Source organism: Mustelus asterias, chromosome 9, assembly GCF_964213995.1.
Source record: "Mustelus asterias chromosome 9, sMusAst1.hap1.1, whole genome shotgun sequence".
In the NCBI taxonomy this organism is placed as follows: domain Eukaryota; kingdom Metazoa; phylum Chordata; class Chondrichthyes; order Carcharhiniformes; family Triakidae; genus Mustelus; species Mustelus asterias.
The window spans coordinates 11,272,653-11,299,943 of record NC_135809.1 but is presented as its reverse complement, the minus strand read 5'-3'; the positions used below and the strand labels follow the sequence as shown (position 1 = coordinate 11,299,943).

Here is a 27,291-nt window from a genome sequence, read left to right as displayed (position 1 = left end):
GTTGAGGTTAATTTTTCCCAGTATAATACAATCACAGATTGTGACCATACTTGTAATTTAAAAACTACAGGTAAATGGTGATCATGGTTAAAAATGGAAGGCATAATTGCCACATGATTGATGCCATCCGATTATCTATTTCCCTTAAAATACAAAAACAGCCCGTAAATATGTCGCTGCTTTCATTTATGATAGAACTTACACTGTTGCATCGTTCTGAAACTATAAAGCCTCTGGGACATTGGCCACCCCAATGTCATCACGTTACCATAAGACGTGGGGGGGGGTGCAATGGCCTAGTGGTATTATCGCTAGACTATTAATCCAGAAACTCAGCTAATGTTCTGGTACCCGGGTTCGAATCCTGCCATGGCAAATGGTGGAATTTGAAATATTAAGATTCTAATGATGTCCATGAAATCACTGTCTATTGTCGGAAAAAACCCATCTGGTTCACTAATGCCCTTTAGAGAAGGAAATCTGCCATCCTTATCTGGTCTGGTCTACATATCACTCTAGACCCACAGCAATGTGGTTGACCCTTAACTTCCCTCTGAAATGGCCCAGCAAGCCACTCATTCAAGGGCAATTTGGGATGGGCAATAAGTGCTGGCCCAGCAAGCAACGTCCATGTCCCATGAATGAATAAAAAAAGAGCAGAAATAGGCCATTGGTCCTTTGAAACTATGTCCTCTCCACTCATCATAATGGAAAGGAAGATGTTCTGACAATCAGTCTTAACACCATAATTGCATATCATGACAGGAAAGGAACTCTGAACAAAAGAGAAAGAATCTGTATTAGTGCTGATACACTGGACCCACTAATGTATTGAATTTAAATGTATCTTGAGGGTTATTTTGGAAGGTTTACTAATCACAAATCAGAATGTCTGACAGTTCAGAAAGCGATCCATGATTCATGGCACCTGTACCAACTCTCTGAAAAACAATCCAAACCATGACTGTGACCTCATTTTAAACAACTGTTGAGTGCCATGTTTGTAACCTTAGAAATACCGCTTGCATTTTCCATCAAAAAATATATAGCTTTCCATGCACCCATTAAAAGCAAGATGGGAATTGATCAATGATTCAGATGTTTCACACGTCACTCAACACTGCTCTCACTTTAGACTGCTTTCAATCATGTACTGCAATACTTCAAATAACTTTTAAAATAACCCCAGCTAAACACAAGACAAACATGGTAAAATGTGAGAGTGCAAAGAAAAGGGACAGAATGAAAGGGTTAAATTACTAATAGAGATTACACAACTAAGCTTGTATTCCCTGAAATTTAGAAGGTTCAGAGTTTATCTGATCTGATCAAATTTATCAAGATATAAAGGGATGGGTATATAAAGGTAGATAGGCAGAAACTATTTTCACTGACTGGGGAGGCGAGAGGACGTAGTCAGAAAAATCAGAGCCAGATCTTTAGGAGTGAAACTGGGAAACATTCCAGTCTTTGCCATGTGCCCAAATGTCCTTTGCAAAGCTGCCTCAGAGTGCCAGGGACCTGGATTCAAATCTGACTTCGGGTGACTGTATTCTCCCCGTGTCTGCGTGGGTTTCCTCCGGGTGCTTTGGTTTCCCCTCTCAGTCCAAAGCTGTGCGGGTTAGGTTGATGGGCCATGCTAAATTGCTCCTTAGTGTCAGGAGGATTAATAGGGTAAATACATGGGGTTGCGAGGATAGGGCCTGGGAAGGATTGGTGTCGGTGCAGGCTCGGTGGGCCGAATGGCCTCCTTTTGCACTGTAGGGATTCTATGATCCCACACAGAAACGTGAGCCTATAATTCAGCAGAAAGCCAGCCATTGCTGCAGGCTTGAAAATGTTCTTCAGACGTCCCTCCATGTGGTTGCCCACCTGACTGAAAGTGAGATATGATGTGCCAATACGCTCCCCCCCCCCCCCCCCCCCCACCTCACACCAATCATTTTCACCTTCTTTCAATGCTTGAGCCTTTTGTCGGTGGTAGTATGTTGCTTAGTCCTCTCAAGGAAATCCCAGAGCAATGTACAGAGGGTGGAGATCAATGGATTCTCCCTTTTCCTTTATGAGCTGCACAAACAATTCTATGTCACTGGCAGGTGCCATATGTGCAGAAGCCATTGCCTTAAATAGATTAAAATTTTGATAAGACAAGCTATTTTTTGAAAATTATGTTACAAAATGGATATAGGGAAAAGATTCACAAAGATGATAACGGGACGGAAGAGGCCAAAGCCATCAAAAAATGAAGAACTGAACAGGCTGGGGCTCTTGTCACTGGAAAAGCAAAGGCTGAAGGGTGAACTGATAGAAGATTGTGAAAGGGTTCGATAGCGCAGACAAGGAGAAGATCTTTCCACTTGTAGGAAAGACCAGAACAAGCAGTCATAAATACAAGATGATCACAAATTAATCCAATTGGGAATTCAAGAGTTAATAGAACAGATGACTAAAATCTTTTGAGGCAGGTTTTAAGGAGCATGTTAGAGGAGTTAAGTGTGGTAGGCAGCAGGGGAAGTTAAAGGAGGGAATTCCAAAGCTTAGGGGCTAGGAATAGCTGTTAGTATAGTCATTGAGTCATAGAGGTTTACAGCATGGAAGCAGGCCCTTCGATCAAACATGTTCATGCTGCCCCCTCTTTTTTAAACCACTAAGCTAGTCTAATTGCCCGTGTTTGGCCCATATCCCTCTGTACCCATCTTACCCATGTAACCGTCTAAATGCTTTTTAAAATACAAAATTGTACCCGCCTCTACTACTGTCTCTGGCAGCTCGTTCCAGACACTCACCACCCTCTGTGGGCACTGGGATTAGATTTGGGCACTGGGATTAGATTTGGATTGAGCTAGTAAAGAGCCAGCACAGACACAATGCTGTTCTTCCATTTGTCATAAGGAATTACAGCAACAACAATATCAAATACTCCACCATCAAAATTCATCACTTTGGTGTTTCTGTAAAACTTATTTCCATTGCAGACTCTCTGGTCTGTGCCCACCTTCTGGATTATTAACTAGGGGAGTTCATTCAAAATTGATCAAAATCCTTCACAAACCTGCGTGGATCATCAGGATCGCAGTTGGAGAGAAAGCTTGTTATGGCTTCAGCCACCTCTTTACTTGACAGGACGTCCCACAGTCCATCGGTGGCCAGAACCAAGACGTCATTTGTGTCATGGTCGTGTTCTGAGATGTCATAAACTCGTACCTGTGTACAGATCAATCGAATGAGCTTCCTTTTTTAATAAAGAAAATTTTCAAAAGCAGCCCAGTCTTTTTTATACCTGCGCAGAACACAAATTTTCCCACTGCAACACCATCAATTATTCACAAGCCCCCTTTAAAGATTCCCATGACCATAAAACAAAAAATGACAGAGTAAAAGAAATGTCTACCTAAACAAATCATTATAAGCACAGTTTCAGTGGTAGAACACTGCATTTCATTCTTCTCTTGGTGTCAGAAAGAATTCCAAATAAAAATGCTGTTTTTAAAAAAAAAATAACACCCCGTGTTCTAATTTCTGTCTCTCAAATGTTGTCAGCTGTCACTAGCGGCCTAGACCATGGGCCTCAGGGTGCGCCATTGATTTAGGTTCCATCAACTTGCAGCAAACGTTCTTTGAGGTAAATAGAATTTTGCTGGATTCAATATGGAAATCAGGCAGTTAACGTTCCCATGGCAACACTGTGACATTCTATCTCATCTCATCTGCACAGGTCATAAACCATGCAGGGTAGGCCACACTCTTATTTGCAGATTTACACTCTTGAATTGAATTAGTCTGAGCAGGCAAGATGAGAAATTGTAATATGCGGAGCACAGGTGACCCAGCTGCTGTAAAGCCTTGTGCAGAAGTCTTGACCTTACTCTAATGCACATACATATATAAGTCACAGTAGATGTAAAAGCCTCACTGATGTATATTGGAAGCCACTGTTTTTACCGACAGAATTTAAAACAGTCCTGAAATGCTCGATGGTTAATCATCACATTCTGCCGCATTTATGTGCAGCAGAATGCAAAATTTGCAATAAAATGTAATTGTATTTGCAAAAGCAAGCAGCACAGCAGATCTATTGATTCCACACTCATTCCTCACTTGAACTCACTCACTCAGGGTTGCCCGAATGCGAGCAAGCACCAATGTGCGTGGCAATCAGCACTAACAGCTTTTTACACTAAAAGTTTGAAGACATCTAATACTGTCTCTTTTTTGGTGGCTCAGTTAGGCAGCACTGCCGCCTCACAGCGTCAGACAACCTGGTTTCAATTCCCGGTTTGGGTTACTGTCCGTGCGGAGTCTGCACGTTCTCCCTGTGTCTGCGTGGGTTTCCTCCCACAGTCCAAAAGACTGGTTAGGTGCATTGGCCATGCAAAATTCTCCTTCAGTGTACCCGAACAGGCGCCGGAATTTGGCGACTAGGGGATTTTCACAGTAACTTCATTGCAGTGTTAATGTAAGCCTACTTGTGACACTCATAAATAAAAATCAGTTTAGTTACAAATCTGTACATTGTTTCTGTGTACTTAAGGCCCACTTCATTCAAGGTGGACCATCTGCTTGAATAAGCTTGAAACTTAATTGAGCCAGTGTCAACACCGGATTTTCGCAATCACACACAGCAATGGCGTGGCAAAGCAAAATGGTTCGCCATGGAGTGAGGTCAAGCAAGGCTCAACCAGGTGCCAATTTGGGATTATTGCCTCCAACCACCTGCAGTCAGTGTGCGAGCAACCAGCGCCAACAGCCCTTCAACTCAATGGAGGGCAAATGCCAGCTATCCGTGAATCAGCTGGCCCCCAAACTGAAGTGCAACCATGTGCAGGCTAACCCAGGGATGGCCTGGCATCCAACCTGCACTAACCCCACCAATCAACCAGAATTCAACAATCCCAATGCACAATTACAACTGATTGGTTAAATTTTTGTTTTAGGTGGTAGAGTCTTCATTACCGATACACAGAAGTTACTGGCCCAGGCGTATGGACTGTGCAAGAAATTTGCATCTGTGAAAGAAGGTTGAAAGAACTGTACAGTCATGAACATCTGTTTAAACATCTGACAAGCTCAAAATGGATTGCTTCAAAACTGTCTGTCCCTCACAAAAAAAAATTGTGAAGTGCCTTGCTTTGCACTGATTAACATATGCAAGGGGACGCTTTAGTGAAATGTAGGTCCCACATAAAAAGCTACTAAGGCAATGGTTTATGTGCACCATGTGGATAGAAATAAAACTGTCCGGGTGCAAGGTTCAATCTCGAAAAAGTAGACTCTTAGTCCATCACGCTGTGAATGCCAATACTAATTCCATGATGATTATGCACAAGCCAGAATGCGGGAGAGCTAAATGAAATATTATGAAATCGTGGGGCCACTCGCATCAATCATTCAATATTTTTTATGCTTTCAGTCATCAGTGACTTTACAACTCTGGGATGTTGGAGGTGAGACTCGCCAGAGCTGAATTACGGCATTCATTCCCCTGAACACAAATTCATTGTAAAAGAGCACGGAATATTCAATGAAAATATGTGTATTAAGTTTGCATCCAACGCAGAATATCAAATGCTTAATTCAGAACCGTATTGCTTAGCATGTACATTGGTCAACTGGAGGATTGTATTGTCAACTATTAAGAAGTTGCTAGGTAAAAGCACAACCACATTGGTCTACTTCTACAGACTGCTAATACATCTCATCGCACTGAATCATATTCTCAGCTGGTACAACTCTTAAGTGAATAAATATAAAGGGGGATGCGATGGCTTCCTGGTATTTTCGCTAGACGATTAATCCAGAAACTCAACTAATGTTCTGGGGTTCTGGGTTTGAACCCTGCCACAGCAGAGAGTGGAATTTCGATTCAATAAAAAGTATCTGGAATCGAGAATCTACTGTTGACCATGGTTTTGGCCTCCTTACTTGAGAAAGAACATACTGGCACTGGAGGGGGTGCAGAGGAGATTCACTAGGTTGATTCTGGAGTTGAGAGGGTTGGCTTATGAGGAGAGACTGAGTAGCTTGGGGCTATTCTCACTGGAATTCAGAAGAATGAGGGGAGATTTTATAGAAACATATATTATGATGAAGGGTATAGATAAGATAGAAGTAGGGAGGTTGTTTCCACTGGCAGGTGAAACTAGAACTAGGGGTCATGGCCTCAAAATAAAGGGGAGCAGATTTAGGACTGAGCTGAGGAGGAACTTCTTCACACAAATGGTTGTGAATCTGTGGAATTCCCTGCCCAGTGAAGCAGTTGAGGCTACCTCATTGAATGTTAATAAGACAAAGATAGATAGATTTTTGGACAGCAAAGGAATTACAGGTTATGGTGAGCGGGCGGTAAGTGGAGCTGAGTCCACAAAAAGATCAGCCATGATCTTATTGAATGGCGGAGCAGGCTAGAGGGACCAGATGGCCTACTCCTGCTCCTAGTTCTTATGTTCTTAAGCCATTGTTGATTATCAAAAAGACCCATCTGGTTCACTGGGAGGGAAAGAAATCTGCCGTCCTTATCTGGTCTGGCCAACATGTGACTCCAGAGCCACAGCAATGTGGTTGACTCTCAACTACCTAGCAAGCCACTGAGTTCAAGGACAATTAGGGATGGGCAATAAATGCTGGCCAGTCAGCGATGCCCATGTCCCACAAATAAAATTTTTTAAAAGTAGTAATGCCTCACAAAATGGTATCCGGTGAGATAGAATGAGGAAAAACAAAGGTCTGCATTCAAATGTGGATCAGGTTACCACGGAATGGTTCAGGCAAACAGCATCGAGACAAGTAAGGAGAAGCTAGGTAAACACGAGAGAGAAAGGAGTAAAACGATATGAAATTAGGATGAGATAGGGTTGGAAGGAGGCTTTTGTGGTGGCATGAAACAGTTGGACCAAATGCCTATTCTACATCTGAGAAACACAATTATTCATGTTGAAATTCGTTGTATAGATGAATAATTAAGGTACATAAATAGTGCAGTTTCATATTGGGACCAAATGTTTTTTGGAAAAAGAAGCTTGCATTGAGCTGAATGACTTTTCTGAGCAAATATGCCATAGCAGACAGGAATTTTCAGAATTTAAGCCCAGAGTCCAGCACAGTGCTAAGAACATAAGAACTAGGAGCAGGAGCCAGCAATTCAGCCCTTCGAGCCTGCTCCGCCATTCAATACAATCATGGCTGATCTTGACATTCACACGTGTGTACAGTTCCATTCAAAGGGAACATGGAATGAATGGGCAACTGGCAAAGGATGATGTGAGGGAGGGGGCTGGGGAATGGTTGAGGACATTGAGGAGAGGATTTGCCTTAAGACCATAAGACCATAAGACATAGGAGCGGAAGTAAGGCCATTCGGCCCATCGAGTCCACTCCACCATTCAATCATGGTTGATTTCAACTCCATTTACCCGCTCTCTCCCCATAGCCCTTAATTCCTCGAGAAATCAAGAATTTATCAATTTCTGTCTTGAAGACGCTCAACGTCTCGGCCTCCACAGCCCTCTGTGGCAATGAATTCCACAGACCCACCACTCTCTGGCTGAAGAAATTTCTCCTCATCTCTGTTCTAAAGTGACTCCCTTTTATTCTAAGGCTGTGCCCCCGCGTCCTAGTCTCCCCTGTTAATGGAAACAACTTCCCTACGTCCATCCTATCTAAGCCGTTCATTATCTTGTAAGTTTCTATCAGATCTCCCCTCAACCTCCTAAACTCCAATGAATATAATCCCACGATCCTCAGACGTTCATCGTATGTCAGGCCTACCATTCCTGGGATCATCCGTGTGAATCTCCGCTGGACCCGCTCCAGTGCCAGTATGTCCTTCCTGAGGTGTGGGGCCCAAAATTGCTCACAGTACTCCAAATGGGGCCTAACCAGTGCTTTATAAAGCCTCAGAAGTACATCCCTGCTTTTGTATTCCAAGCCTCTTGAGATAAATGACAACATTACATTTGCCTTGTTTGCCCTTGGATGCCCAGTAACCATCCAATGAAGTTTCACATTGGCCTGCATATTGGATGCATTGCATGCCTGCCGATTTCAGTTCAGAGACTGCTTAAATGTGCAAATCAGTATCATGGCAATGGCATAGTGGTAATGCAACTGGACTAGCAATCCAGAGGCACTATGTTCCGGGGATAAGATTTCAAATCCCACCATGACAGCTTAATTAATAAATCTGCAATATAAAGCTCGTCTCAGTAATGTCGACCGTGATAACTATCTTCAATTATTTCAAAAAACCCATCTGGTTCACTAATGTCCTTTAGTGAAGGAAATCTGCCATCCTTACCCGGTCTGGCCTACATGTGACTCCAGACCCATAGCAATGTGGCTGACTCTCAACTGCTACCAAAGGGCAATTTGGGATAGGCAACAAATGCCGCCCTTGCCAGCTAAGTCCATATCCCATGAACAAATAATTATCAAAAAATTAAATTAAATTTTTAATATTTCAATTATGAAGGACCAATACACATGCATTGTGTATATTCTATCCATTTGTACCAAGCTGTGAGTGGGCCTTCATTGGAGGCAGCTCCATAAAAGGGTCCCAACACTGCTTCGCTATTTATTTGTGTGGGGCACGTGTGTTCTTTCTTGTCTGACAGAAATACTGCAGCCCAGTGTCAGTTAGCACACGCCTTCCCGACAAGATCATTTCCCCTCCCCTGTCAAGCCCTCATTGGTGTGTCCCACTGGCTGGTTCAGTATAGGCGTTGGTTGGGGCTCCCGTGCCTCCCTCAGTCTGCAAGCTGCCGCAAAGCTCACTGACCAAACCTACGAACGATCGAGCGGGATGGCCCAATCATTAGGCCAACTTAAGAGTGGTGACAGAATGGTAATGGGAGATATTTGGTGCATGGGTATATCATAGAATCCCTACAGTGCAGAAGGAGGCCAATCAGCCCATTGAGACTGCACTGACCACAATCCCACCCAGGCCCTATCCCCATAACCCCACGTATTACCCTGCTAAACCCCTGACACTAAGGGGCAATTTAACATGGCCAATCAACCTAACCCGCACATCTTTGGACTGTGGGAGGAAACCGGAGCACCCGGAGGAAACCCACGCAGACAAGGGGAGATATGTGCAACCAAAAGAGAAAATGTTGGAAAATCTCAGCAGGTCTGGCAGCATCTGTAAGGAGAGAAAAGAGCTGACGTTTCGAGTCCAGACGACCCTTTTTCAAAGAGAATGTGCAAATTCCACACAGACAGTGACCCAAGGCTGGAATTGAATTCAGGTCCCTGGCGCTGTGAGGCAGCAGTGCTAACCACTGTGCCACCATGCCACTATATGGAGGAAAGTAAGAATGGGATCCTTCGGCTGGGATTCCAGGTTTAAGTACTGTAAGCTACCGGTATGCACCGGGAGCAGGAAGGCGAGATTAAAAAGGACACCTGGGTGTCCTCGGGCTGCATGGACAAGATGGGCCAAATGGCCTTCTTTTGTGCTGTAACTTCTCTGTGGTTTTATGTTTTGTGTGCTGAATTGGAAAATCCCTCTTTCTCACAACCCCTGTCAAAGTGTCCAAAATCATCCGTGTTTTTACAGGGGTCATATAATTTTATTTTACTAAGATGGCAGCACAGTGGCACAGGGGTTAGCATTGCTGCCTCACAGCGCCAGGGACCTGGGTTCAATTCTGGCCTCAGGTGACCGTCTGTGTGGACTTTGCACATTCTCCCCATGTCTGTGTGGGTTTACTCCAGGTGCTCCGGTTTCCTCCCACAGTCCAAAGATGTGCGGGTTAGGTTGATTGGCCATGCTAAATTGCCCCTTAGTGTCAGGGGGTTTAGAAGGGTAAATATGTGGAGGTACGGGGATGGGATCTGGGTGGGATTGTTGTTGGTGCAGGCTCAAAGGGCCAAATGGCCTCCTTCTGCACTGTAGATTCTACGAGAATGGTTTGGTTTGAACTGCAGGGAAGCTGGGCTCATCCAGGACCTGATGTCAAATTACAACAGCCTTATAATCAACAGTTGGTAGCAGGGATAGATTCTGCCAAAAAGCCAGGCAGAGACTACATGCACATGCTCTCCATTTTTAGTGAACTGAAAATGGTTACTTTACCTCAGGAGTGCACGAGAGAAAGGGCTTTATGTGGATATTGGAATCGTGAACCTTCAGATCGTGATCTCCAAGTCCTCGAGTCACACCTATGGTCGCCATCACGCGTGCCTGTCAAATAAATCACATCTTGTACTTCAGTGTATACATCAACAAAGACACGTACTGGGATTTTCTGGTTCCTTCCATGGCAAGCCTGTCGCGGGCAGGATGGAAAATTCAGAGAGGCCGCCAAACGTGCATTGATTTCGATCTCTCTTGTCACTCCTGGCCAGTTTAATTTTCAACAAAACCCAAAAAGCACGCAGTGGTAATGACGGTTGGATTGCCACGCTACCCCTTTACTGTCCTTACCCAGATTGGTCCACCCTGGACCCGGTAAGAAACGTGCAGTGCAGCAGCTCCAGGGTCCTTTGAGTACAAGGTGCCAGCATCAGTAACATGAATTAATGCCCCCCTTTTAACAGCACTAGCTGCCATTTTCTGGTAAGTCTCAAGGTGCCAGCCATTTTGAGAAGCCAGGGAGATGATTAAGTGTATAATGTAAGTGGACCGGGGGGAGGAGGGGTGGGGGGGTACCTTAGCTAGTCGGTTGGGTGGTTGGAAGGGTAGTCGGGGCTTGGGTTAGTTGGGGCTGTGGGGATGTTGGTTGGGGGATATTGGGGGTGGTTTAGCTGTTGGGGGGGGGGGTGTGGGACAGGGCGAGTCTGGAGGATAGTTGGCTGCTTGGGAAGGGTAGTTGGGGGGGACTTGGGTATTGAATCATAGAAAGTTTACGAGACAGAAAGAGGTCACTTAGCCCAGTGTCCATGCCAGCTGAAAAATGAAATACCTTTGAAATGAGTTGAAGTTTTCTGCCTCAACTACCCTTTCAGGCAGTGGGTTCGAGACCCCCCACAACCCTCTAGGTGAAAAATATTTTCCTAACTTTCTACCAATCGCTTGTCATCTATGCCCTTGTCACTGACCTCTCTGCTAGAGTGAATAGGCCATTCTTATCCACTTTATCCAGGACCCTCACAATTTTGTACACCTTAATTAAATCAATTCTCAGCCTCCTTTGTTCCAAGGACAATGACCGCAGCCAATCCAATCTCTCCTCACAGCTGTAATTATCCAGTCCTGGCAACATCCCCGTGAATCTCCTCTGTACCTCCTCTGATGCAATTACATTCTTTCTGTAATGAGGTGACCAGAACTGCACTCAGTACTCATATTGTGACCTAGCTAAAACTAACTTCCCTGCTCTCGTATTCCATTCCTCAGCTAATGAATGGAATATGCCTCCGTAGCCACCTTAGTAACCTAACCCACCACAGCCAGGGATCTGTGGACATTCACTCCAAGGTCTCTCGTATCCTCTACACCTCCCAGTATCCTCCGGCAGCACGGTGGCACAGTGGTTAGCTCTGTTGCCTCACAGCGCCAGGGACCAGGGTTCAATTCTGGCCTCAGATGACTGTGTGGAGTTTGCACGTTCTTCCCGTGTCTGCATGGGCTTCCTCCAGGTGCTCTGGTTTCCTCCCACAGTCCAAATATGTGCGGGTTAGATGGATTGGCCATGCTAAATTGACCCATAATGTCAGGGGGACTTGCAGGGTAAATACGTGGGGTTAGGGCGTTACGGTAGCACAGTGGTTAGCACTGCTGCTTCACAGCTCCAGGGACCTGGGTTCGATTCCCGTCTTGAGTCACTGTCTGTGTGGAGTTTGCACATTCTCCTCGTGTCTGCGTGGGTTTCCTCCGGGTGCTCCGGTTTCCTCCCACAGTCCAAAGATGTGCGGGTTAGGTTGATTGGCCATGCTAAAATTGCCCTTAGTGTCCTGAGATGCGTAGGTTAGAGGGATTAGTCGGTAAATATGTAGGGATACGGGGGTAGGGCCTGGGTGGGATTGTGGTCGGTGCAGACTCGATGGGCCGAATGGCCTCTTTCAGTTCTGTAGGGTTTCTATGATGATTCTATGATGATGAAGGGGCTAGGGACTGTGGTTAGTGCAGACTCGATGGGCTGAATGGCCTCCTTCTGCACTGTAGGGATTCTATGATTTATTGTACAATCCTTTGCCTTGTTTGACTTCTCCAAATGCATCATCTCACTTCTGTCTGGGTTGAATTCCACTTCGCACTTTTCTGCCTACCTGATATCAGAGTCAGGATGTGGGGTAGGGAGAGGGTTAGTCAGGGAGCTGACAGGGAATTGTAGGAGTGGGTGAGTACCACAGTTACACAGGAGTTAGAAGTGGTGTTAATCTTTCTACATTTTCCTGGTAAACTATTCTGCTAAGAGAGCTGGAACCATGCAAAGTCTCCGATTTAATTCACAGTATTGATGTTTCCAAGTACAGGGTAAAAGCCCATTAGAAGTTTAAACTTCTCGGGCAATTCCTGTGCAATCTTTGCCAGGGGATTTGCAGAGAGGTTCCCCAGCATATCTTGAGAGTCATCTCCAGAACACGGCCCCATGGGGAACAGAATTTCTGGGCCATTGTATCCAGCATGCACGTGTCACACTGCTGTGACCAAGCGATAAGAGTGAGGTTGATGCCACTGCTACCCCAGGAGTGTAGAATTTTAAAAAATCATGGGATGTAGAAACAATACTTTTCACTGTATACTAATAAATGTGACAATAAATCAAATCAAAAAATGTAGGTGGCAGTAGAGAAATGCAGGAGGGAAACAGTCTGTGAATGGAGGCGCAGCCCCTTACAGAATCTGTCACTTAATTTACGGGGGCACCTTTTCTTGGATTGGTAGCTCCCATGATTTGAACTTTCCCCAGGGCATTTTGACGGATCTCGTGGCCAAATTCGCCTGCTGCCTCAGTACACTTTGAATGTTACCACCATCTCCCCGTAAATGGGTTTTCAAATGGTGAATACTCCACCTCACGTCAGAATTTACTCAGCTGTTCATTGATTACACAAGTGTAAAAGGGGGTGGGGAAGGGATAGTGTGATAGAAGAGGTGTGGAAGGAGAGAATTCTAGCTCCAGTCCATTCAGATTCAGCAGGTACATGGGAGCATTATCTGGTCTTTATCACATTGCTGTGGTTAATTTGGCTTAACTGGAGAACAGATATCCACTCCATCTGACGAAGGAGCTGTGCTCCGAAAGCTTATGGTATTTGCTACCAAATAAACCTGTTGGACTTTAACCTGGTGTTGTGAGACTCCTTACTGTTAATTTGGCTGCCATGTTTCCTGTATTCTAACAATGGCCACACTTCAAAAACTACTCAATTGGCTCTGAAGTGTTTTGGGACATCCCAATGCTGTGAAAGGCGTCCGATCAATGTAAGTCTTTCTTTTACCTTGCCTGCATCTAGCTATTTCACTTCACTGCTGAAAAATCGAAGCTTTTTCTAATGTTGTGCAAATCATCTAGTTTTTTCTGAGGTTCTGAGTAAATTATGTGCTGGTTTTCAAATGACTCACCTGCATTTTACACTGAGATTCCCTACTGAGTCACCCTGTTTACATAAGGAGCCATCAGATTACGTAATTGACTTGAAGCTAATGATTGCATGAAAGTATGCTTTGGAAAATGTAAATACTGCACCTATAATTATAAGCACGTAGATACTGTCCCCTTTACACTTGAAAACAAAGAAAATTATAGCACAGGAACAGGCCCTCAAAGCCTCCAACAACCATGCTACCCGACTGAACTAAAACCCGTACGGGGACCATATCCCTCTATTCCCTTCCTATTCATGTATTTGTCAAGATGCCCCTCATTCCCTCACCCTACAGTATAAATATCTCCCATTTTCTATGCCTTTTAGCTTTGACAAAGGGTCACCTGGACTTGAAACATCAGCTCTTTTCTCTCCTTACAGATGCTGCCAGACCCGCTGAGATTTTCCAGCAATTTGTTTTTGGTTTCAGATTCCAGCATCCGCAGCAATTTGCTTTTGTCCAAAAGATGGGCTGTTAGGTGCATTGGCCATGCTAAATTCTCCCTCAGTGTAACCGAACAGACGCTGGAGTGTGGCAACTAGAGGATTTTTCACAGCAACTTCATTGTAGTGTTAATGTAAGCCCACTTGTGATGCTAATAAATAAACTTTAAAACTGAGGCCACTCAGCCCCTCCCCCACTCAATAAGATCATGGCTGATCTGATCGTAACTTCAACCTCACATCCTGCCTACACCCGATAACCTTCCAACCCCTTGTTAAACCAAGAATCTATCTAGCTCTGCCTTAAGCATACGCAAAGACTCTGCTTCCACTTTTAAGGAAGAGTTCCAGAGACTCATGAGCCTGAGAGAGAAAACACTTCTCATTTCTGTCTTAAATGAGTGACCACTTATTTTTAAACATTGACCCCCTCGTTCTAGATTCTTCACAGAGAGGAAACATCTCTCCACATCCACCCTGTCACTACCCCTCAGGCTCTTAAAAGTTTTGATTAAATCGCCTCTTACTCTTCTAAATTCTAGTGGATACAAACCTGGGGCGGGGTCCTCCGACCGCATTCGCCCCAAAATCCCGCCTGAGGTCAACAGACCATTGCATGGTCCGCGCCCTGCCCGCTACGATTCCCGTGGCGGGCGGGGCGGGAAATCTCTCCAACCTTTCCTCCGAAGACAACCCACCCTTTCCTGGAATTAGTCTAGTGAACCTCCTAACAGCACAGTGCCTCCTTGGTAATGCATTGGAGTGTCAGCCTGGATTTTGTGCTCAAGTCTCTGGAGTGGTCGGGACACGCTTTGTGTACATCACCACTGACCTTCCAGAATCCCACAGCAAAGTGCACTCATCCTGAACTAGACACACTGAACATTTCACATCTTGCAAATTTTCAATCAGTGGGCCTTTGAATATTAATGAGTTCCAATACTTACCCAACAATTGAAAGTGGTGTCACGAGGTGACTTTCAAGAATCATTTAGAGCAACAATCTCTCATTCATTTTTTACAACGCTGAGATATATGGATCAGATCACAGCAAAGTGAATTTTCTGTGACGGGACTGACTTTTTTGAGAATGTTTTATTTGTGATCTCTCGAGTACATACAAAATAAGGCTCCCTGCACAGAGTCTTGAGACTTTCTTCCTTTTCTTTGAAACTATAGGTCCTGTTTTTATCCAAAACAGGAAGTAGGCCCAGGAGAAGCCTGGGAAGGTTTTTGGAGGGTTTAAAAGCAGGCCACACTTTTGAGCGGGCAGCGTCGGGAGCGGGCAGGGGAGTGAACAGGGAGTAGAGTGTGAGCTGTAAGGGCTTTGGCTCACAGGGCTTCGGGGGAAGGGCGAGCAGGGGCGAGTTTCTTTTTTTTATTTCTAATTTACTTTTCTCTGTGTACCTTGGTAGAAAGGGTGAAATATGAGTGTTAAGCCAGTGTGTTGTTCACAGTGCAGTATGTGGGAGGTCCTGGAGGCACCTGGCCTCCTGGACATCCACATCTGTGAGGGGTGTGTCGAGCTGCGGTTCCTGAGGGCCCGTGTTAGGGAGCTGGAACAGCAGCTCGAGGATCTTAGGCTGTTAAGGGAGAATGAGGTGGTGATAGACAAGAGCTATCATCAGGTGGTCACACCAGGGCCACGGGAGGAGGCCAAGTGTGTGACGGCCAGGAAGGGTAAAGCTCGGGTGATTGAGAGCACCCTGGTGGATGTGCCCCTACACAACAAGTACTCCTGCCTGAGTACTGTTGGGGAAGACAGCCCATCTGGGGGAAGCAGCATTGGCCATGTCTCCGGGGTGGAGTCCGGCCCTGTAACTCAGAGGGCGAAAGAAAAGAGGAGGAAGGCGGTATTAATCGGGGACTCGACAGTCAGGGGGACGGACAGGCGATTTTGCGGAGGCAGACGGGAGTCTCGCATGGTGGTCTGCCTCCCTGGGGCTGGGATCCAGGATGTCGCTGGGCGAGTCCCAGAAATCCTGAGGTGGGAGGGAGAGGAGCCGGAGGTAGCGGTACATATTGGTACCGCTGATGTGGGTAGGAAGGGGGAAGGGGTCATGAAAAGAGAGTATAGGGAATTAGGGAGACAGCTGAGAAGGAGGAAAGCAAAGGTAGCAATCTCAGGATTGCTGCCTGTGCCACGGGAAGGTGAGGACAGGAATGGAGTGAGGTGGAGGATGAATGTGTGGCTGAGGGACTGGTGCAGGGGGCAGGGATTCAGATTCCTGGACCATTGGGACCTCTTTAGGGGCAGGTGTGACCTGTACACAAAAAACGGGTGGCACTTGAATCCCAGGGGGACCAATATCCTGGCAGGAAGGATGGCTAAGGCTACTGGGAAGAGTTTAAACTAGATAGGTTGGGGGGAGGGGTCAAAATGAGGTGACTGAGAGTGAGGAAGGTAGCTCGCAAACAGAGAAGGGTTATAGGCAGTGCAAGAGGGCGGGTGGACAGGGAATAGAGAAGGGGAGAGCTCAGACCAAAGGATTGAGATGTGTTTACTTTAATGCCAGGAATATAGTGAATAAAGGGGATGAGCTCAGAGCATGGATCGATGCCTGGAAGTATGATGTGGTGACCATTACGGAGACTTGGATGTCTCAGGGACAGGACTGGATACTCCAGGTGCCAGGATTCAGATGTTTCAGGAAGGACAGGGAGGGAGGCAAGAGAGTGGGTGGAGTGGCATTGCTGATCAGGGATAGTGTCACAGCTGTAGAGAAGGTGTATGCTGTGGAGGGATTGTCCACAGAGTCTCTGTGGGTGGAAGTTCAGAGTGGGAAGGGGCCGGTCACTTTGCTGGGAGTTTTCTATAGGCCGCCCAATAGTATCAGGGAGGTGGAGGAGCAGATAGGGAAACAGATCCTGGAGAAATGCAGTAATAGCAGAGTTGTTGTGATGGGAGACTTTAATTTCCCAAACATAGATTGGAATATCCGTAGAGTAAGGGGATTGGATAGGGAAGAGTCGTTAGGTCTGTTCAGGAGGGTTTCCTGACACAGCATGTGGACAAGCCTACAAGAGGAGAGGCTGTACTTGATCTGATACTGACCAATGAACCTGGACAGGTGTCAGATCTCTCAGTGGGAGAGCATCTTGGGGATAGCGATCATAACTCTATCTCCTTTAGGCTTGCATTGGAAAAAGAGAGGATCAGGCAAGCTAGGAAAGTGTTTATGTGGAGTAAGGGGAAATATGAAGACATTAGACAGCAAATTAGAGGAGTAAATTGGAAGGAGGTATTCTCGGGGAAATGTACTGAAGAGAGGTGGCAGTTTTTCAAGGAATGTCTATCTAGAGTTCTACAGGACAACGTTCCGAGCAGACAGGGAGGTGTTGGTCGGTTAAAGGAACCGTGGTGCACGAAAGCTGTGCGGGACCTAGTCGAGAAGAAAAGGAAAGCGTACAAAAGGCTCAGAGAGCTTGGCGAAGATAGGGATTTAGAAGAGTATACGGCTTGTAGGAAGGGACTAAAGAAGGAAATTAGGAGAGCCAGAAGGGGTCACGAGAAGGCCCTAGCAGGTAGGATTAAGGAGAACCCTAAGACGTTCTATAAATATGTGAAGAGTAAAAGGATGAGACGTGACGGAATAGGGCCTATAAAAGGTGAAGGCGGGAAAGTCTGTACGGAACCAGTAGAAATGGCAGAGGTGCTCAATGAGTATTTTGCCTCGGTTTTCACAGAGGAGAAGGACCTGGGTGGATGTACTGCGGGTGTGCGGTGGACTGAAAGGATTGAGTATGTGGACTTTAACAAAGAGGTTGTGCTGGAATCTTTGAATGGCATCAAGATAGATAAGTCGCTGGGTCCAGATGGGATGTACCCCAGGTTACTGTGGGAGGCGAGGGAAGAGATTGCAGAGAGCCTCTGGCGATGATCTTTGCGTCGTCGATAGAGACGGGAGAGGTGCCGGAGGATTAGGGATGTGGTTCCTATTTTCAAGAAGGGGAATAGGGATAGCCCAGGTAATTACCGACCGGTGAGTCTAACCTCAGTGGTTGGTAAACTGATGGAGAAGATCCTGAGGGACAGGATATATGGGCATTTAGAGAGGTTTAGTATGCTCAAGAATACTCAGCATGGCTTTGTCAAGGGCAGATCGTGCCTTACGAGCCTGGTGGAGTTCTTCGAAAATGTGACTAAACACATTGACGAAGGGAAGGCGGTAGATGTGGTTTATATGGATTTTAGCAAGGTGTTCCATAAGGTCCCCCATGCAAGGCTTCTAGAAAAAGTGAGAGGGCATGGGACCCAAGGGGCTGCTGCCCAGTGGATCCAGAACTGGCTTGCCCAAAGGAGGCAGAGAGTGGGTATAGATGGGTCTTTTTCTAAATGGAGGTCGGTCACCAGTGGTGTGCCCCAGGGATCTGTTCTGGGACCCTTGCTGTTCGTCATTTTCATAAATGACCTGGATGAGGAAGCGGAGGGATGGGTTGGTAAGTTTGCCGATGACACGAAGGTTGGTGGGGTTGTGGGTAGTCTGGAGGAATGTCAGAAGTTACAGAGGGACATAGATAGGATGCAAGACTGGGCGGACAAGTGGCAGATGGACTTCAACCCAGATAAATGCGTCGTGGTCCATTTTGGTAGGTCAAATGGGATGAAGGAGTACAATATAAAGGGAAAGACTCTTAGTACGGTAGAGTCTAAGACCTTGGGGTCCGGGTCCATAGGACTCTGAAATCGGCCCCGCAGGTGGAGGAGGTGGTTAAGAAGGCGTATGGTGTGCTGGCCTTTATCAATCGAGGGATTGAGTTTAGGAGTCCAGGGATAATGATGCAGCTATATAAGACCCTCGTCAGACCCCACTTGGAGTACTGTGCTCAGTTCTGGTCGCCTCACTATAGGAAGGACGTGGATGTGGAAAAGATTGAAAGGGTGCAGAGGAGATTTACAAGGATGTTGCCTGGATTGAGTGGCATGCCTTATGAGGATAGGCTGAGGGAGCTCGGTCTTTTCTCCTTGGAGAGACGAAGGATGAGAGGAGACCTAATAGAGGTCTATAAGATGTTGAGAGGCATAGATCGGGTGGACTCTCAGAGGCTTTTTCCCAGGGTGGAAATGTCTGCTACGAGAGGACACAGGTTTAGGGTGCTGGGGGGTAGGTACAGGGGAGATGTTAGGGGTAAGTTTTTCACACAGAGGGTGGTGGGCGAGTGGAATCGGCTGCCGTCAGTGGTGGTAGAGGCGAACTCAATAGGGTATTTTACGAGACTCCTGGATGAGTACATGGAGCGTAATAGGATGGAGGGTTATAGATAGGTATAGAAGGTAGGGATGTGTTCGGCACAACTTGTGGGCCGAAGGGCCTGTTTGTGCTGTAGTTTTTCTATGTTTCTATTATTCTAATGTGCTGTGCTAACGGAATTGTGACGACATCACAACTTACCAAACACTGGGAGCATTTCACTCAATTTATCTAAAGTTAAAGTTTATTTATTGGTCACAAGTCAGGCTGACATTAACACTGCAATGGAGTTACTGTGAAATTCCCCTAGTTGCCACAGTCCGGCGCTTGTTCAGGTCAATGCACCTAAGCAGCACGTCTTTCAAACTGTGGGAGGAAACCAGAGCACCCGGAGGAAACCCACACAGACACGGGGAGAACGTGCAAACTCCACACATACATCGACACAAGCCAGAAATCGAACCTGGGTCCCTGGCGCTGTGAGGCAGCAGTGCTAACCACTGTGCTACCGTGCCATCTGCATGAACGTTTGGCTAGGCTTCATGAAGAGTAAAGAAAAAGGGATGGATGGGGGGCAGGAAAAGTAGAGTCACCAGCAAGAAAACTGTTACCAAAAGAAAATGTCAACTTTTTTTTGAGGATTTCCAGTATTCGCAATATTTCGCTTTTCTATTAGAAATAAATGTTTTCTTTCAGCGAACTAAAGTCGACAATTTTTAAAAAACATTTTTACAAGCCAACCAGTATCATCATGCAAATCCTATCCAGCATTTTCTGGTTGGAATTCTCCAGTCTCGCACACCCTGCTGCCAGCGAGAACGGAGAATTTGATGCTCAGCCAAATCTTCATTCACTGCAGCGGGACTGGAGAATCCCAGCCGTGGGCGAGTTCGGAGAATCCAGCCTCGGTTTTTATTTCATTATCATCACTAGATGTTTATACAATGTTATGGTCAGAGGTGCTAGAGTGGTTATTGGTGTTAGATTCATGGGGGGAGACGTTTTCCCTCCCTGCCCACCTCGGGAATCACAGTGGCTGGGGTCGGGGTGGGGGTGGGGGGGAAGGGACCATGCAAAGGTCCATTGACCTTGGGCTGGATTTTCCGGTTTGGGGGCGAGCGCGGCCTGAAAATCCCGCCCACAGAGTCATACAGCACAGGAAGAGACCCTTCTGCCCATCATATCGGCACCGGAAACTATAATTGCTTTTTGAAATCAACTCCCCCGAGGTGGGATTTAAACCCGCTTCCCCAGTGCACAGTCCAGTGACAATACCGCAATGCCACCACCTCAACGGAGCTTGAATTGTTCATGAGCAGAGACTGAAGATTTTTAATAATTACATCTCCGTAAGAGGGGTAAAGAAAAATGGGGACACTTAGGCAGGAAAAGCAGGAAAATAGTTAACCAAAGAAACCGCACGATATGGAACCGAGTATCAGCACAGCTACCAAGGAGAAGAATTAATGGTGATCACCAAGGCTAGTTTTGATCATACGGGGGAGAATTGGCGAGGAATTTCCCAGATTGGGTTGGCATTGGCCCTTTGGTAGACCTATCCATGAGTCCCACTCCCTTACTCTCTGCTCAAGGCCCTGTAAACTGACCCCCCATCCTCAGTTCTGAGTCACCTTGGGTCCTTCTGTTAAACTTGTCCTCTGGTTATCAAAGCCTTTTGCCACTGGAACCGGCTTCGCAAAAGACCAGGCTGGAAAAGGAGAAAATGAACAGAAAAAAAAATATTGCAATGCAGAAGAAAGGTCGAGAAGAAAGCAAGGGGGGAAAACAAAAAATCAGCAAACAAAAGGAGAAGAAATTGTTAAAAAAAAAACCCCAAGGAGAGAAATGGAAATTAGCCAATCAGCCGTGGATGTTCTAGCCGAGAAGGGGTGAACGCTAAACAATGTATTAGTTTGAAAAATGTGGCAGGGTAAATTCATTGAGCACAAGCCTGTGATTGAAAGCAAGTCCAGGTCCATGATGTGCCTCGCATACATCATTGCTGTGCAACTCTTGGAAATAATTACCTTCCATAGCTTGACAAGTCATTTCAGCAGAAAAGAGCAGTGCATTTTCAGGGCCACTGTAGGGGGGAGGGGGGGTGGGGGTGGTTGTGTACACTTGACTGCCACAGTGCGAGAAACACCTCCGATCTTAATCTTAGCACCGTTTAGGCTGACAGAAATGCAAAGCATTCCTCGTTATATGCAGCGTAACAACCTACCTTCTTGCCCTCCCCATAGACCAGGGGAAATTTTAGGTCATCTTCCTCTATGACTTTGTATGCCCTGTTGTAATAAAGAGAAAAGAACTTCCATCAACACAGTAGATTTACTGACACACTCTCCCCACCTCCCCCCCTTCCACAACCCCTTCAATCTCCCCCAGCATCAGATGACAGGACCTGATTTATGGCCATGTCAAGTCCCCCGGGGACGAGGGGCTGTGCACGGCACAGAATGTGTCAACCTAATTTTCTCAAGCGTCCCGTCTTAAATGGATACGAGAGACAGAGCAATTATTCCTGCAAGCAGCGGTTAGAAGCAGAGGATCAGATTTTGTCTGCGATCGAAAGGAGACAGCAGCTTTTAAAGCAAATTGCCTGCTTCCAGAAAGCCCTGGGAGTACCTGTGCACAAAGTGATAAAGGACACAATCAGATAGTCTTTCCCTTCCCTTCCCCCATTGCCACCCCGCGTCCCGCACCATCCCAACAACCACCAAAACAAAACTGCATTCTATATTCTGCACCCTCGCCTTTCCTTCTCCCCTATGTGCTCTATGAACGGTTTGCTTTGTCTGTATAGCTCGCAGGAAATAATACCTTTCACTGTATCCCAATACATGTGACGATAATAAATCAAATCAAAAATTAGATCTCATTGTCCGCACAGTCAATCTGAACATTGGTAAAAGGTCTGACTGAAAATCTGTTTGGTTTTTGCAGACAAGGAATGAAAAGATACAACAGCCAAATGTTCCGGTGCAAGGATAAATGAAGATCAGGGAATGTTTTATTGGAGGATTGTTCTGTTTGTTTCCCCCTTGTGTGTCGTCCCCCCCCCCCCCCCCTGCACGCACACACGACTGTAGACTCAGCAGCAGTCATTCATCACTGTCAGACATGCTGCACAGCTTGGGTCAGGTCCCCTGCCGCTCCTCATGGTCCGTGCAATATATCGAGACATCCAGCATTTGCATGCAGCAGAGTATAATCTATCATCGGCGCTAACAATCCACGCTTGGCTCCAGCTTTTGCTGCCTTTCGCCTCTTCCAACGTGTAAAGACTCTCATTACGTGCATTGGACTCTCGTTTGTGTGCCTCGCGCATGCCTCATCGCTTTGCACGAGCTGTTAGAAAGGCTTTTTAAAAAAAAATAAATCTACCTATAAACATGGCTTAGCACACACGAAGCAATACTAAATCACAGCTGTGAAAGTTATTGAGTTGTGCAATACGCTGCGATGATTCAAACCATGTGCAGCACTGCTTTTGTTATTTGGAGAATGAAATAATTATACCTCTTCCTGCATTGTAATGCAACACCTCTAATCATATCCACTGATGTAGCTGCCACTCACAGTTAAATTAAAATTATACATCCAGGCTTGGGAAATTAGATGTCTGGGGCATGGAAACGTGAGCAGATCTGCTGGGAGATGGCAAGTTCCGCAAACATTGTGGGGGATGTAGACTTCTCCGTCGCTGAACGATCTGAGCCGTACACATTTCTTCTCAGGATGTGGCCGCACAGGGGCCAGTCGTCCTCCGGTACCTCATGCCAATCTTCGCGTGACAGTCCAGACAGTGATTGTTGGCACGCTGCTTTAAAGTTTATTTATTAGTCACAATTAAGGCTTACATTAACACTGCAATGAAGTTACTGTGAAATTCCCCTAGTCGCCACACTCCGGCGCCTGTTCAGGTCAATGCAGCCTAACCAGCACATCTTTCAGACTGTGGGAGGAAACCGGAGCACCCGGAGGAAACCCATGCAGACACGGGGAGAACGTGCGAACTCCATACCGACAGTGACCCAGGCCGGGAATTGAACCCGGGTCCCTGGCGCTGTGAAGCAGCAGTGCTAACCACGGTGCCATCGTGCCATCCACTTTAATGATGGGTCGATCACAGTCAGGAGCAACCTGTTCTCCCAGCCCATGTCCCCGATATTCCATTCCAAGTACATCACTGAACAGCACACCACAAGGCCATAAGGTGTCAGGGTTGAAGTAGGCCTTTCGGCCCATCAAATCTGCTCTGCCATTCAGCGAGATGATGACTGATCTGACAATCCTCAACTGGGGCAGCTGGTCGCGGCCTGATCCTGGTCTAGCTGAAATTAGCTAACTCAGTGCTAATCAATGATTGAATGTGAAATGTTCCTGGTCTGGTGTAGCATCAAGTACGTATTCACCCATTCAGATAACAAACATAGCTTGTACCCTCCTGTCTAAACTACTTGTGGAAAATAATTTTCTACCTGAAAGCAATGTCAAGTTGTGTGACCTGGAGTCTTGTGCCATGACTTTGATTTGATTTGATTTATTATTGCCACATGTGTTAGTATACAGTGAAAAGTATTGTTTCTTGTGTGCTATGCAGACAAAGCATACCATTCAGAGAGAAGGAAAGGAGAGAGTGCAGAACGTAGCGTTACAGTCATAGCTAGGGTGTAGAGAAAGATCAACTCTGATGGCAGCAGGGAAGAAACTGTTCTCGAGTCGGTTAGTATGTGTCCTCAGACTTTTGTATCTTTTTCCCGACGGAAGAAGGTGGAAGATAGAATGTCCAGGGTGTGTGGAGTCTTTGACTACGCTGGCTGCTTTTCCGAGGCATGGGAAGTGTAGACAGAGTCAACGGATGGGAGGCTGGTTTGCGTGATGGATTGGGCTACATTCACGACCTTTTGAAGTTTCTTGCGGTCTTGGGCAGAGCCGGAGCCGTACCAAGCTAATATGCTTCAAAAGAACCCACAATATGTGGTACAATTTGCGTGTGTGTGTGTGTTTTTATGTATGGGGGGGGCGGGGGAAGAGTGGGGGTTGCATTGAAACTGAAATCCATTAGCAAGTTGGATGTGACCTCCTGATCCACAACTCGGGTTATATTTCCCAGTGAAGTCCCATTTATTTCAACTCTTCCTCCTAGCATCTGTGTCCGTGGGTGTAATAGACTGTGTGGGATTTACAGAATAAGTATAAGTGGATATTTTAAGTGGAAACACAGATTTAAATCTGCTGGCAGTGTAGATGGTTGTACGCAGGTCACAATAGCATCATTCGCACTGAAGCACCTCATCAAACGTGGGCAGTTCTGCTAACTCTTTACTGTGAAGAAGCTAACCCTTTTTATATTGTCAAAAGACAAACAGAATCACGTTTAACCGGGAGCGATGATCTTTAATTATGCGGCTCAAGTAATGGCTATCACTGTCTTGTGTTTTGTGACACTTTCAGCAGAGCGAGGGAGAAAAGGGGTGAATTTGTACTCCCGCTGACCACACATACACCAGGAATTCAAGTATGCGCTCCCCACGATTGTATGTCCATTCAAATGAACGGACTGCAAGTTGTAGGAGTCACACACATGAATAGCACAGAGCTGTCAGGAGAACATTTGCCCTGTGGTGTTGCTAACAGTGGGCGATAGTTAGATGATAAGGGTAGAGTTTGTCCCTGGAGGAACAATCATAGAATCCCTACAGTGCAGAAAGAGGCCATTCAGCCCATCGAGTCTGCACCAACCACAATCCCATCCAGGCCCTATTCCCATCACCCCTCACAGTTACCCTGCTAATCCCCCTAACACTAGGGTCAATTTAGCATGGCCAATCAACCTAACCCGCACATCTTTGGAGTGTGGGAGGAAACCAGAGCACCCGGAGGAAACCCACGCAGACACGGGGGGGGAAGAACGTGCAAACTCCACAGTGACCCGAGGCTGGAATTGAACCCGGGTCCCTGGCGCTGTGAGGCAGCAGTGCTAGCCAGTGTGCCACTAACCACTAATCACACATGGACACTGGGATGAAGCAGTTGGTGGGTTCCATGGCCTCTTTTCACTTCACGTTATCTTAAAATTTGAATTCTCAATTCAATTGCTGCATTATATCTGCCTCCGTACATCAAATTATTTGATTTCTGTTATGTTTCTGAACCCCAGTGAGAGATTTATCAAGGAATAATCCTGCAGTTGAATGTTAAGAAATTGCCTTTGCTCAAATTAAATTGTCTTCATTCATAGTAAATCTGCAACAATTTAATACATCAGCAAAAATCCAAGATAGCAAGGCTTCACAAAACCCATTCAATTCCCTTCCGAGTCATGTTCTTACCAGCCAGTCATATTAAAATCACGGAAGAGCATTCTCTTCCCAAGTTCTTTGCGCTGCACTCTCCTGGAAAATTCCAAATGGGTGAATTCGTTTCCCAACAAATGTGGCTGCAAACAAGCCTGCAGGGAGAAAAGAAAACTAGCTGTGGGAGAGAAAATGTGCTTTTACATTGCAACGCCACTAGCCTGCACCCACTCTTGCTCTTGAGATCTTACATAGAACATAGAACAGTACAGCACAGAACAGGCCCTTCGGCCCACGATGTTGTGCCGAGCTTTATCTGAAACCAAGATCAAGCTATCCCACTCCCTATCATCCTGGTGATCAAGCTATCCCACTCCCTATCTTCCCAGCTCTTAGGGTGAGTTGCAGACAGGTTTTAAGTTTATTTATTAGTGTCACAAGTAGGCTTACATCAACTCTGCAATGAAGTTACTGTGAAAATCCCCTAGTCGCCACACTCCGGCACCTTTCGGATATGGTACAGTGGTTAGCACTGCTGCCTCACAGCGCCAGGGGCCCAGGTTCGATTCCCGGCTTGGGCCATGTCTGCAGAGTCTGCACGTTCTCCCTGTGTTTGCGTGGGTTTCCTCCGGGTGCTCCGGTTCCCTCCCACAGTCTGAAAGACGTGCTGGTTAGGTGCATTGATCCAGACTCGGGGAATTTCACAGTAACTTAATTGCAGTGTTAATTAATGTAAGCCTTACTTGTGACTAATAATAAATAATTTTTTCTTTTACAGGGAGAATTTAGCACGGTCAATGCACCTAACCAGCCTGTCTTTCAGATTGTGGGAGGAAACCGGAGGAAACCCACGCAGACAGAGGGAGGACGTGCAGACTTCACACAGACAGTGACCCAAGTCGGGAATCGAACTCGGGTCCCAGGCACTGTGATAGAGCAATGCTAACCACTGTGCCACTATGCCGTCCAAGTTACTGTGTGTCACAGGCCAGGTCAGGTCGGACATAAAGTGGATCGTTTTGATCCAACTCGCCAGGCAGGATGCCCACGAGATCAAGCGGAAGCTGGTTTTACAAGATGCCCAACATTCCTCTCTGGTGACTCCAGAGGAGAGTAAAATCGGGGCAGGTTGCAAAATATTACTGCCACCCAATTACGCCGGTTTACCAACATGGGCTCAGTAACAATTGTCCTCGAAGCATTATTTAAAATTTATTTATTAGTGTCACAAGTAGGCTTATATTCACAGTGCAATGAAGTTACTGTGAAAATCCCCTAGTCGCCACACTCCGGCGCCTGTTCGGGTACACTGAGGGAGAATTTAGCATGGACAATGCACCCTAACCAGCACGCCTTCCAGACTGAGGAGTCTTCAGTTCTCGTATTCACACTGCCCACCACATTTCTTCCACTCTGCTCTGGGTGCTTGTTATCATTTCCATGATAAACAGAGGTTTACGTGGTTACACCTACGGGAAGATGTCACAGCCTCATCATTGCTCGATTCAGTCTGATGAAGGAGAAACCTAAAGCAAGTCACCCAAACGCAGGAAAGGATTAAATACTAAAATCAGCTGACTTACAGCGGATGGCAATTTACCTAGCCCAATGCCTTACAAGAAGCCACATTCAGAGAGGTAGTGTTTTGCTCAGGGAGATGGGTTAAGGATTTATAAAGTGTTTCATGAGTCATTTCTCATCGTGATTGAGTGTACATGTAGATGTAAAAGAATGGTGCGAATAATAATCACAAATCAATTTCTATCTCACTTTGAGGCATTTAGCTAATAAACCAGGGCAACTGTACCTTGTAA

The 27,291-nt window shown here is 46.2% G+C and overlaps 1 protein-coding gene across 1 annotated transcript in view; it reads right to left on the bottom strand.

Annotated features, from left to right (window-relative positions):
• LOC144498494 (protein phosphatase 1H-like) overlaps positions 1-27,291 on the bottom strand; it is a 65,306-nt gene that overhangs the window by 4,574 nt on the left and 33,441 nt on the right. The window contains exons 5-8 of the mRNA XM_078219691.1: positions 25,514-25,632; positions 21,400-21,463; positions 10,082-10,189; positions 3,053-3,204 (exon numbers count right to left, since the gene is read on the bottom strand). Of these exons, the coding sequence (XP_078075817.1) occupies positions 3,053-3,204; positions 10,082-10,189; positions 21,400-21,463; positions 25,514-25,632 (443 nt within the window). The remainder of the gene's footprint in view (positions 1-3,052; positions 3,205-10,081; positions 10,190-21,399; positions 21,464-25,513; positions 25,633-27,291) is intronic.